Source organism: Odocoileus virginianus, chromosome 22, assembly GCF_023699985.2.
Source record: "Odocoileus virginianus isolate 20LAN1187 ecotype Illinois chromosome 22, Ovbor_1.2, whole genome shotgun sequence".
Taxonomy (NCBI): domain Eukaryota; kingdom Metazoa; phylum Chordata; class Mammalia; order Artiodactyla; family Cervidae; genus Odocoileus; species Odocoileus virginianus.
In genome coordinates this window covers 13,257,314-13,270,269 of record NC_069695.1, presented here as the reverse complement: position 1 = coordinate 13,270,269, position 12,956 = coordinate 13,257,314, and the positions used below count along the sequence as shown (strand labels likewise).

At 44.9% G+C, this 12,956-nt stretch overlaps 2 protein-coding genes across 11 annotated transcripts in view; one reads left to right on the top strand and one right to left on the bottom strand.

The window, feature by feature from the left end:
• The window catches only part of PIAS2 (protein inhibitor of activated STAT 2), a 109,370-nt gene extending 101,318 nt beyond the window's left edge, over positions 1-8,052 (bottom strand). For 3 of the 9 annotated variants that reach the window (XM_070452609.1, XM_070452610.1, XM_070452608.1), the window contains exon 1: positions 7,862-8,050. In XM_070452609.1, the coding sequence (XP_070308710.1) occupies positions 7,862-7,885 (24 nt within the window). In that variant the 5' untranslated portion in view covers positions 7,886-8,050. Of the gene's footprint in view, positions 1-7,279; positions 7,504-7,616; positions 7,642-7,861 lie in introns of those variants that run through there. The other 6 variants (XM_070452605.1, XM_070452603.1, XM_070452604.1 and 3 more) reach the window with 4 other exon arrangements.
• Positions 8,053-9,234: 1,182 nt separating this feature from the next.
• The window catches only part of KATNAL2 (katanin catalytic subunit A1 like 2), a 135,552-nt gene continuing 131,830 nt past the window's right edge, over positions 9,235-12,956 (top strand). Inside the window, exon 1 of one of the 2 annotated variants that reach the window (XM_070452611.1) lies at positions 9,235-9,309. The gene's annotated coding sequence lies outside the window, so the exon portion shown is untranslated. The remainder of the gene's footprint in view (positions 9,310-12,956) is intronic. The other variant, XM_070452613.1, reaches the window with a different exon arrangement.

Here is a 12,956-nt window from a genome sequence, read left to right as displayed (position 1 = left end):
AACGTATTCTAGTATCAAACGTCAAAGTTCAACAAAGAAAAACCACAATTACTTTTGCACCAACCTAATAAATCACAACCTAACAACATAAATGCTTTAAACAAGCAACTGGAACAAGTTGAACTGAATACATTCTTCTCTGACACATTTAAAATAAAATCTCAGACCCACCAGAGATGCTGGGAGGGTGCGAACAAAACCCTGTGCACACAAGAACGGAGGGGAAGGAGCAGTGACCCCGAGAAGAGACTGGGCCAGACCTGCCTGAGTGTGGAGGCCCGGGTCAGCAGCGACCTGCCGCAGGGACAGGGGCTCTGACTGCAGACCTGGGAGGCGCAGCAAACGGCCTAAGTCCTCTTGGGGAGGTCGCCAAGAGCCCGGTCACAGACAACCAACAAACTGGAGAACAACTATAACAAGGAAGTTCTCGCACTGTTGCAAAAGTTCTAGGGCCCACAACACATTTCCCAGCCTGGGGATAGGGCAAAAAGACTGAGAATCCCCAGGGAATTTGAATCTGAAAGCCAGTGGGATTTGATTACAGAATTTCCACAGGACTGGGGAAACAGACTCCTGGATGACACAATAAAACCTCATGCCCACCAGGACCCAGGAGAAAGGCGCAGTGACCCCACAAGAGACTGAGCCAGACTTCCTTATGAGTGTCCGGGAGTCTCCGGCGGAGTCGTGAGTCAACAGCGGCCTGCCATGGGGTCAGGGGCACCGACTACAACAGTCCTGGGAGCCACAGCCTGTGCTGGCTTAGGTTTTTTTGAAGGAGGTGGCCATTATCACCATTATCCCTACCACAGTTTGGCCTCAGGCCAAACTACAGGGAGGGAACACAGCCCCACCCATTAACAGAAAATTGGATTAAAGACACACTGAGCATGGCCCTGCCCACCAGAGCAAGACCCAATTTCCCCAACAGCCAGTCCTTTTCATCAGAAGCTTGCACAAGCCTTTTCTTCTCATCCATCAGGGGGCAGAATGAAAACCACAATCACAGAAAACTAACCAAACTGATCACATGAAACTAGGAGCCATGCCATTAGGGCCACCCAAGACGGGCAGGTCACGATGGAGAGTTCTGACAAAACATGCTCTGCTGGAGAAGGGAACGGTAAACCACTTCAGCATTCTTGCCATGAGAACCCCATGAACAATATAAAAAGGCAAAAAGGTAGGACACTGAAAGATGAAATCCCCAGGTCAGTAGGTGCCCAGTATACTCCTGGAGAAGAGCAAAGAAATAGCTCCAGAAGGAATGAAGAGGCTGAGCCAAAGTGGAAACAACGCCCAGTTGTGGCTGTGTCTGGTGGTGAAAGGAAAGTCCAATGCTGTAAAGAACATCATTGCATAGGAACATGGAATGTTAGGTCGATGATCAAGGTAAACTCAGTTCAGTTGCCCAGCTGCGTCCAACTCTTTGCAACACCATGGACTGCAGCAGGCCAGTATTCCCTGTCCATCACCAACTCCCAGAGCTTACTAAACTCATGTCCATCGAGTCAGTGATACCATCCAACCATCTCATCCTTGGTAGTCCCCTTCTCCTCCCGCCTTCAATCTTTCCCAGCATCAAGGTCTTTTCAAATGAGTCAGTTCTTCACATCAGGTGGTCAAAGTATTGGAGTTTCAGCTGCACCATCAGTCCTTCCAATGAATATTCAGGACTGATCTTCTTTAGGATGGACTGATTGGACCTCCCTGCTGTCCAAGAGACTCTGAAGAGTCTTCTCCAACACCACAGTTCAAAAGTATCAATTCTTCAGCGCTCAGCTTTTTTTACAGTCCAACTCTCACATCTGTACATGACTAATGGAAAAACCATAGCTTTGACTAGATCGACCTTTGTTGGCAAGGCAAATTGTAAGTGGTCAAACAGGAGACGGCAAGAGTGAACATAACATTATAGTAATCAGTGAACTAAAATGGACTGTAATTGGCAATTTTAATTCAGATGACCATCATACCTACTAATGTATTCAAGAATCCCTTAGAAGAAATGAAGTAGCCCTCATAGTCAACAAAAGAGTACAAAATGCAGTACGTGGGAGCAACCTCAAAAACGACAGAATGATCTCTGTTTGTTTCCAAGGCAAACCATTCAATATCACAGTAATCCAAGACTATGCCCCAACCACTAATGCCAAAGAAGCTGAAGTTGAAAGGCTCTACGAAGACCTGCAAGACCTAGAACTAACACCCAAAAAAGATATCCTTTTCATCACAGGGGAATGGAATGCAAAAGTAGGAAGTCAGGAGATACCTGGTGTAACAGACAAGTTTGGCCTTAGAGTACAAAATGAAGGGCAAAGGTTAACAGAGTTTTGCCAAGAGAGCACACTGGTCATAGCAAACACCCTCTTCCAACAACACAAGAGAAGACTCTACACATGGACATCACCAGATGGTCAACATCGAAATCAGACTGATTATATTCTTTGCAGCCCAAAATGGAGAAGCTCTATACAGTCAGCAAAAACAAGACCGGGAGCTGACTGTGGCTCAGATCATGAACTCCTTATTGCAAAATTCAGACTTAAATTGAAGAAAGTACAGAAAACCACTAGGCCATTCAGGTACGACCTAAATCAAATCCCTTACAATTATACAGTGTAAGTGACAAATAGATTCAAGGGATTAGATCTGATAGAGTGCCAGAAGAACTATGGACAGAAGTTCGTGATACTGTAGAGGAGGCGGTGATCAAAACCATCCCCAAGAAAAAAGAAATGCAAAAAGGCAAAATGTTTGTCTGAGGAAGCCTTACAAATAGCTGAGAAAAGAAGAGAAGTGAAAAGCAAAGGAAAAAAGGAAAAATGTACCCATCTAAATGCAGAGTTCCAAAGAATAACAAGGAGAGATAATTAAGCCTTCCTCAGCAATCAATACACAGAAATAGAGAAAAAAAATAAAATGGGAAAGACTAGAGCTCTCTTCAAGAAAATTAGAGATACCAAGGGAACATTTCATGCAAAGATGGGCACAATAAAGGACAGAAATGGTATGGACCTAACAGAAGCAGAAGAGATTAAGAAGAGGTGGCAAGAATACACAGAAGAACTGACCTTAATGACCCAGATAATCACAATGGTGTGATCACTCACCTACAGCCAGACACCCTGGAGTGTGAAGTCAAGTGGGCCTTAGGAAGCATCACTATAAACAAAGCTAGTGAAGGTGATGGAATTCCACTTGAGCTATTTCAAATCCTAAAAGATGATGCTGTGAAAGTGCTGCACTCATTATGCCAGCAAATTCAGAAAACTCAGCAGTGGCCACAGGACTGGAAAAGGTCAGTGTTCATTCCAATCCCAAAGAAGGGCAACACCACCAAAGAATGTTCAAACTACCACACAATTTCACACGCTAGCAAAGTAACACTCAAAATTCTCCAAGCTATGCTTCAACAGTATGTGAACCGAGAACTTCCACATGTTCAAACTGGATTAAGAAAAAGCAGAGGAACCAGAGAACAAATTGACAATGTCCATCAGATCATGGGAAATGCAAGCGAATTCCAGAAGCACATCTATGTCTGCTTCATTGACTACGCTAAAGTCTTTGTGCGGATCACAGCAAATTGTGGAAAACTCTTAAAAGATGGTATTACCAGACCACCTACTGCCTCCTGCAAAACCGGTATGCAGGTTGAGAAGCAACAGTGAGAACGAGACATGGAACAACAGAGTGGTTCCAAATTGGGGAAGGAGTACATCAAGGCTGTATACTGTCACCCTGCTTATTTAACTTACATACAGAGTATATCATGCGAAATGCCGGGCTGGATGAAGCACAAGCTGGAATTAAGAAATATCAAAAACCTCAGATATGCAGATGACACCACCCTTATGGCAGAAAGCAAAGAGGAACTAAAGAGCCTCTTCATGAAGGTGAAAGAGGAGAGTGAAAAAGCTGGCTTAAAACTCAACATTCAAAAAATGAAGATCATGGCATCCAGTCCCATCACATCATGGCAAACAGATGGGAAAATAATGTAAAAAGTGACAGACTTTATTTTACTGGGCTCCAAAATCACTGCAGATGGTGACTGCAGCCATGAAATTAAAGACTCTTGATCCTTGGAAGAAAAGCTATAACAAACCCAGACAGCATATTAAAAAGCAGAGGCATTACCTTGCCGACCAAGGCCCATATAGTCAAAGCTAGTTTTTCCAATAGTCACGTATGGATGTGAGTTGGACCAGAAAGAAGGCTGAGTGCCGAAGAATTGATGCTTTTGAACTGTGATGTTGAAAAAGACTCGACAGTCCCTTGGACTGCAAGGAGATCAAATCAGTCAATTCTAAAGAAAATCAATCCTAAAGATTCATTGGAAGGATTGATGCTGAAGCTGAAGCTCCAATACTCTGGCCACCTGATGCGAAGAGCCAACTCACTGGAAAAGACACTGCTGCTGGGAAAGACTGAAGGCAGGAGAAGGGGACGAGAGGAGTGGATGGTTGGATGGCATCACCAATTCATCACCAACATGAATCTGAGCAAACTCTGGGAGATGGTGAAGGACAGGGAAACCTGGCACGCTGCAACCCAAGGGGTTGAAAGAGTCGGACACCACTGAGCGACTGAACAATTGCACCCTGAAAGCTTCTAACACATGATGTTTCTGTAATCATCTCTGACTATTTGTTATTGTTGTTGTTTAGCTGCTCAGTCCTGTCTGACTCTTTGTGAACAGAGACCGTAGCCCGCCAAGCACCTCTGTCCATGGGATTCACCAGGCAAGAATACTGGAATGGGTAGCCATTTCCTGCTCCAGGGGATCTTCCCAACCCAGGGACTGACCTGGCATCTCATGCATTGGCAGGCTTCTTTACCACTGAGTCACCTGGAAAGCCCAATGTGGCCCTCATCTCCTGGCTTAAATGCTCAGCCAATCAGATCCTCTCTCCCCTAAGAACTGAAGGGAGTGTGCTGGTATTCTACTGGTCACCTGAACTGCGAGTGGCAAAATGTAGGGATGTCGCACTCTGCTATGACTGGACAAGAGTGCTAGTACTGGCCCCCAAGGCAGTCTCAAAAGCGGAAATGGTCAGGCAGCCTCTTAAGGGGCTACGGGAGGGGCCTCATCAGGAAAAGCACAGGCACAGGAGTCACAGGCAGTGAGGTCTACATTCCCCAACTCTGGACCTTCTGCACAGGAGACACCAGCATTAGCCAGCAGTGACCTGCTCTGGTGACACGGGCTCCCAGGAAGTGGTCCCGAGTCACAATGGACAAAGATAAAGGAAATCCATGAGCCAAACATGCAACATTCAGACCTGCTGGCCATTTCCTCCGCAGCCAAGAATTCAGGCCACAAACCAAGGCCCGTGATTCTTCCCCGTCCTTTACTTCACTCTCCCTGTGATCATCAGACTATACTCTGAATCAGAAACCATTTAGAAAACACTTAATATGTCTTCCTCTTTTCCTCCTTTCTAATTAGATTTTTTAGCCAGTTGTCTGGTTTCCCCCTCAATGCCATGTCATATAAGCAGGGTATTGTTTATCATTCAATTTAGTTCACGGAGTGCAGGAGGACAGGTAGGGGACACCTCGTGGACCTGAAGGAAACTGGACAGAGCAGTAAAGCTTAGGCTCTGAGGAGCGCGGACTCTGCAGTTAGACCTCTGAAGTTAAAAATCCCAGGTCTTCCAGTATCAAGCTGTGTGACTTCCGTCTGGTCATTCAACCACTCTGGGCCTCACTTTTTGTGAGAACCATTTAAATAAAGTATGTGTGTAAAGTTCTGAAACCAGAGCCAGGCACATAATAAGCACTTTATTATAACGGATATCTGCCACCATTATCATCGAGGTTTGCAATGAGGAGTGGGGAGAGCTACAGCACATCTTTAAGTGCAAAAGATGCTATTAAGCAGTATGGCAAAATCTGGGGTGATAACTCAGTATTTGCATAGCTCATACCCTCCTCACTTCTGAAAATTCTCCTGTTTCCTAAGGCAACCTGTGGGGGAGGGGCCATCTTCTAGCAAGTGCAGGGAGAAGCAAACACAGCTAATTTACAGAAAAAAATGATGAAGCTGACCCACAAAATAAAATGGGAGAGAAGAGAGGGCTGAGGGCCAGAGATGAGAGTGGAGGGAAAGAGAGGGAGACAAAGACAGAGAGAAAAATCTTGGTTTTCAACCACTTTTTCAGTTCCTGGTTCCACTCCAACCTATAAGCACTGACTGCCTTTTCTGCCCTCCGTGGTTGTTCAGTCGATAAGTCATGTCCTACTCTTTTGCAATTCCATGGACTGGAGTCTGCCAGGCACCTGTGTTCATGGCATTTCCCAGGCAAGAATATTGGAGTGGGTTGCCATTTCCATCTCCAACGGATCTTCCTGACCCAGGGATCGAACCTGCATCTCCTGCATTGCAGATGGGTTCTTTACCACAAAAACTAAGACAATATTGCAGATACAAGTAACCACAAACTTCAGTATCCTCAATCCACCCTACATCTGATGCATTAATTTACACAGGTAAGGCTCAGGCCTTGTTGTTTCAAAAGCTCTACAGGTGTTATTAGCTCTACAGCTGAGACTCACCATTACACTTAACCATACGAACATCCTTTACCTACTAGGAGGTTCTGTGAATAAACTAGCATAGTGCATAAAACGTATTAATATACTTTTCACCGGGAATTAAGTAATTTTCGAAACAGCTGGAGAGAAAATGGCAGGAACTACTCAAACCAAAACAATTTACCTTTCTTTTGCCGATGTTCACCAAAGCAGCCAGGTAACCAGCCAAATACACCCCACTCCAAAAATCCGTAATAAACATACACACTGAATCTTTTACCAGATTCCACTTCACTTTCTTCTTATTCTGAAAAAGTAACGCTAACAACACAAGTCTATGTTGTGCGAACTGATTGCAGTTAAAAGTTTCTATTCATCCGTTCTTTGAAGACTATTTACTTTTTAATCAGGATTTCCCTCCTTAAGTATCTTATTTATGCCGTAACTCAGCGGTCCATTAAAAAAAAAAAAAATCTGGCTCGTTTATCACAATTCTATCTCAGTTAGGGCTTTGAAGGTTATCAGCTCCGGGAAAAAATATATATATATCTTTTCCGTTCTAACCTCAACACAGCCCATTTCAAACCTCTACTCTACAATACAAGCGTATCAACAATAAAGTTATGACCTTGTTCTCATGACAACACGGACTTTGCGGAGTTCTTACCCATAGTACTAAGAAAAACACCCAAGGTTTAAGGCCGATGATGAAAGGCAGAATTCCCAAAAGACTTACGCTCCTCTCCAAGACGTGCAAGGAGCACTGGTGGGAGGAAGGGGCCTTCCTCGTGACAGATCGTCCGGAACAGCAGTAGCATCACCCCAAAGAGAAAGAATTCTAAAAGCAACTTCACGTTTCCGAAAACAGCCTCCCACTCAAGTCAGTGGCCCGGAGACTGAAGAATCGCCAGATACGTACACCCCTCGCGAAGGTGGAAAAGCAAACCCTACTCCCGACTTCATCCCTTAAAATAAATGGGGGAAGTTGGGTCCCCAGGAGCCCTTGGCGAGAGCGGCCGCGGCCCCTCGCGCCAGGTGTGCGTACCCCCGACGGACCCCACGGGTCGGCTCACCCTGGGCCCCAGGGCCCGCCACCCCTGCGTGGCCCGGGCGTCCTCCTCCGCCGAGCGCTCCCCCCGCGGCCGCGCGGGCGCCTGCTCGGACGCCGGCCAGGCTCGGAGCTCGGGGCTCCGCCAACCGCTCCCCGCGAAACAAGAAGGTGGCGGCCGGCGACGTTGCGGTTTCCCCGCCTCCCCTCCCCTCCTCTCCCCTCCCCTCCCCCGCGGCCTCCGCTCTCCACTCCCGCGCCCCCGCTTACCCTCAACTCCTCGAAATCCGCCATTTTATACCACCCGCGGGCGCCGCCGCCGCCGCTGCCGCCACAGCACCCCCGCCCGCTGCCGCCAACAACGCCGCCGCCACCACGGCCGCCGCCGCCGCCTCCAGCACCATCCTGCACTGGGGGCCGCTAAAGACGCCGCGGCCACCGCCGCCGCTGCCGCCGCCGCCGGGCCTGTCACGTGATAGGCGCTGGAGCCCCGCCCCCGGCGAGCGCGGCCCCGCCCACCCCGCCCACAGCCTTCCGCCCGCGTCTTCCGCCCGCGAGCCGGCCCTCCCCGCGCGGCGCTCTCCTCGCCCGCGGGTCCTCGCCCGCGGGTCCCCGCCCTTTCCCGCGGCCTGCCCGCCTGCCCGCACGCCTTCCGGCCAACCCGGGTCGGTAGCCGTGCAGCCCTCTGCCTCCGGTCACCGGTTGGATGCCAGGCCTCAGTTCCTGAAGCTCCGGGGCGACTGCAGCGTTACCGGAGGGCCTGGGCGGATGGAGTGACGGAGAAGAGGTGGCCTGGGACTCGTGACTGGAACATTTAGGGAAAATTCTTACGGGGCCCTTCCCCACCGTGGCTGTGGACAGAGGGGTCCACCCAAAATAAAGGCATCCCCTGGGTTAGTTGCGGCGGAGCAGCCTAAACGTGGATGTTGGATAAGCTATTGTTCCCATCTCGTGGTGCAGGGTTGGTAAGACCTCTTTGGGTTGCCAATAGCCTCAAAGTGCTAACCTGCCTAGTTCTTTCTGACTTTGAAGGGCGACTGAATGTCAAGGATTGCAGAGTTGAGCAGGTTGGGGGAGGGACGTTGGAGAAGTGAAATAGGAGCGCGCCCAGAAGGGCCCTGATAGAGGGGTCAGGGAAATCAGATAGGTGGGAAAGATGAAATGCCAGAGGCAGAGACGATGGAAGTTTCACCTCACCCCTGAAGTGCTGACCAAGGATAAGAGACAAGGTGCTGAGTCAAGCTGGTCAGAAATTAGCTGGACCAAGTCTGGGATTCAGGTTTCCTTGAAGAGGTGGATGGAGCCCATTTCAGACACCTAATGTTGACCCCTGGACCAAAAATAGTTTTCCAGCCTGACTTTTCACCTAATTCCTGTTCATCCTTCAGATCTCAGTTTAAGTATCACTCTTTCAGAAAGACTTCTTAAACCCACGTGGCGCCTGTGCTGTGCTTAGTCGTTCCATCGTGTCCGACTCTGTGACCCCTGTGGACGGTAGCCCGCCAGGCTCCTCTATCCATACGGATTCTCCAGGCCAAAATACTAGAGTGGTTTGCCATGGGCTCCTCCAAGAGATCTTCCCAACCCAGGGATTGAACCCTGGTCTCGCGCATCGCAGGCGGGTTCTTTATCATCTGAGCCACCGGCGCCATTTTCTTTCAGATCCGTCTCTGACGGCTCACAGAACCGGAACCTTTCCTTCCTGGTGTTTTTACAGGGTAATTATGTAGGTCTTTGTGTAATTATTATATAAATAATTCATGTTACCTTTTTTCCTTAAAAATGTTTTTAAACCCACTAGACTGTAATGACTGACAGATGCCTGAAAAATTGTTGACCTCCTATTTGTTTAGTGAGTAAAAGAATGAACAGTATCAGGCTAGAGTACCTTCTTATTCTGGCTTTCCACCATTGATTTCGTGGTCTCAGTTTGACTTAGTTTTGATACTGGCTTATTAGTCTTAGGCCTTGACTTCCACCTCAGAGTTTAACATTGTTCAACAGACATTTAAGTGAAGGGCTATGTGGGCTAGGAGCTTTAGGGGAATATATGAGTAGAATATAATACAGCCCTTCCTCCAAGGCACTTACCACCCACGAGAGGCACTGACATGCAAAACCAAGAAAAGCCATGCTACAATTACTGAAGTGTTCATTGTAGGGTTGGGTAGCTTTGCCTGCAAAGAGTCTAGATGCTGTCTTAGACTGGCCTAAACCACTCCTTGGTCTCAGCAGGCCAGATTACCAATTGGGCATCTTTCCTAAACTATACTCCCTAGTATTAATTCAATATTTGTTTAAAGGAAAGGCTGAATGGTAATGGGTAAAAAGCAAGTCTCTTTTTACTGTCATAAACAATTTAGCTCTGATCCAAATTTGTAAATCATACTCATCAAAAAGAAATCTCTGCACTTAGTTGGATATAACTTCTTTATAGTGTATAATACATCTTTGGATGAGATTTGAGGAAGGAGGTAAGTACCAAAGTCTCACTGTTACTGTAGACCACATACCTAACTACCACGCCTGCCATGTATAGAACTGTTCCCCTAGAGGAATTCCATTTAACAATTTTCTCCTCATTACATTTTTAAGTGATTAAATATGATAACACTTTATGGATTGAGGTTCTAGGCAGTTACCTGGCTGAACCACCCCCTTTATCTAGCTCCAATTAAAAACATAAGTATTGTAATTAAAGTTTCCTGTGGTTCATATGGTAAAGCGTCTGTCTGCAATGCAGGAGACCCGGGTTTGATCCCTGGGTTGGGAAGATCCCCTGGAGAAGGGGATACAGCCCCCTCCAGTATTCTTGCCTGGAAAATCCCATGGACCACGGAGCCTGGTAGGCTACTGTCCATGGGGTCGCAAAGAGTCAGACATGACTGAGCGACTTCATTTCAAGTTTATACTACACAGACTCAAAAGTCTCACAAGTAGTTTTTCCACATATTAGCTGTCTTATGTATGGCAAAGTCTCAACTCAGTTTTTCTAATCTATTCCAGATCTCAGGATGTTGAAGAATTAAATGAGATCAGGAATTTTAGTATACTTTATAAACTTACCTTTGATAGGTGATAGTTTTTGTATTTAAACAGCTGATAAGCTTACACCAAAAAAAAAATTAAGCACTTAAATATCTATATGATATATTCCAGTACTTTAGAAAAGAATATTCTCTTTTCTAGTTGGATGATGCATGAGATACTGAATTTACTTTCCAAGCACCTGTCTTCTTAATCCTTTCCCTGCCTATCTGTAGACCCATCAGTCTCTTGATCTCAGTATCTCTCCTTTTGTTTCCACTGATTTCTTCCTTTTTCCCTGTATCCGTATTCAAGGCTCCTAGATAGTTCCAAGACACCTTTGTTGCTTTGTCAAGCGCACATCTATTTTAATCAGATTTCTTCACATCTTTTGCACTTTGCCTTAGCCTTTACTGAATAGTATCAAAAGAAAATGAACAATGAATTTATCTTTTATATTCCCATTTTTAACACAAAATTTGAAAGCATAACAATAAATATCTATACTTTCCAACTAGATTCAGCAATTACTAATATTTGAACAATTTTTATTAAGGTATAAATAACATAGGTAAACCCTCGTATCTTAAGTGAACTCTTCATCTAGTTTTGAAAAATGTTTATCAAGACACAGCACTTTCATCACCCCAGAAAATTCCCTTCTGCTCCTTCTCAGTCAAACCTCCCACCAGAAATAATCAATGATCTGATTTCTAATAGTGTAGAGAGAATTTTAAAATGAGGCAAACTTCTTTATTTATTTTAAAATGCTGTTACAACCTCAGTGCCAAAACCAGACAAAAATTAATTCTCCTATCTAAGTAGATTTTACCCCAGTAATGCAAGGATGGTTTTACCCTAGCATATATGTTAGAGACTTGGTAACTTGGTACAACTCAACTGAGAACAAAATTCTGGATTTAGAAAATCATTAACAAGTTCCAAGAGTAAAGAGTTATATGGTCAAAATCGTAGAAGGCAATATTTCAGGCATTTAAACTGAACATTTATCCTGAGGAATTTGACAATCAAAAGTAAAATCTATAAACTTGGACTTCCCTGGTGGCTCAGTGGTGAATCCACCTGCCAATGCAGGAGACAAGAATAGTGGGTTAAATCCCTGTGTCAGGAAGATCCCTCGGAGACGGAAATGGCAACTCCCACTCCAGTATTCTTGCCTGGGAAATCCCATGGACAGAGGATCCTGGCGGCTGCAGTCCGTGGGACTAGAGTCAGATAGGACTTAGCAACTAAACAATGACAAACTGAGATATAACATCTGCAGAGTCCAATAAACAACCCCGATATTTAATACAAGACCCCACAGAGTAGAGATAAACCAGAAATGTCACCGTGTCCACAAATTTCGTTCAGTTTTTATACTAATCAGGAAATCTCACTCCTTGAATACTGAAAAACAGGTCCAGGATGGTACTCTACAGACACTGGGCAGAAACAAAAATTCTCTCCAGGTAAAGATCATATCACTCCAACCTCAAATTAACCTACAGACAATTTTCCAAGTTAAATGACCAACACGTAATCAAAAATCAGAAAAAGACTGCAATAAAAACATGCTTACACAAGTAAGTAAATTAACAAGCAAACCTTGAAAAATATTATAGATACTCTAGACTTGAGAAGTTAAAAACCTCAATGGGTAGGTTTAATAGTATATTACACACAATTTAAGAGAATAACTGGAACATGTTAGAATGCTAGAATGAAGGTAAGGGAAACAAAAAGATGGAAAATGTGTAAGAAAATGTTAGACATAAATTTGAGACAGAGAAGATAATGTTGAAAAAGTCTACCAAATGTTTGATTGGAGTCCTCAAAGAGCAAAAAACCAAAATGAGGCGGAAGAAATATATGACAAGATAAAATTGGAGATTTTCACACTGAGTGAAAAAAAAACCACTGTGGGTAAAGGGTTAATAAAACCCTTTTCCTTTCCACATGAAAACTTGACCTTCAGTTAATTTTCTAGCTCTTTTCACCTGGAAACATAATAGAGGATTATGATAAAAATGACCTCTGATTAGTAAATTGCCTCTGGACCAGGAAGAACTATAAATGGTCTACATTTATAGACCTGATGGAGATACCATATTAGGGACTTAATGAGTTCAGTTCACCAGCAAAATACACCAATTGTAAATGTGTATGACTTAAATGACATGTCCTTAATGTATCATTCAGAACTACAGTGAGAAGTAAACAAAAACCCACAAGTATAGTCAAGCATTTTACCATACTATCTCAGTAATTGATACAAAAAGCAAACAAAATCATTAAAGATACAGATTTTTGGAACTGCATGATTAGCAAATCTGAC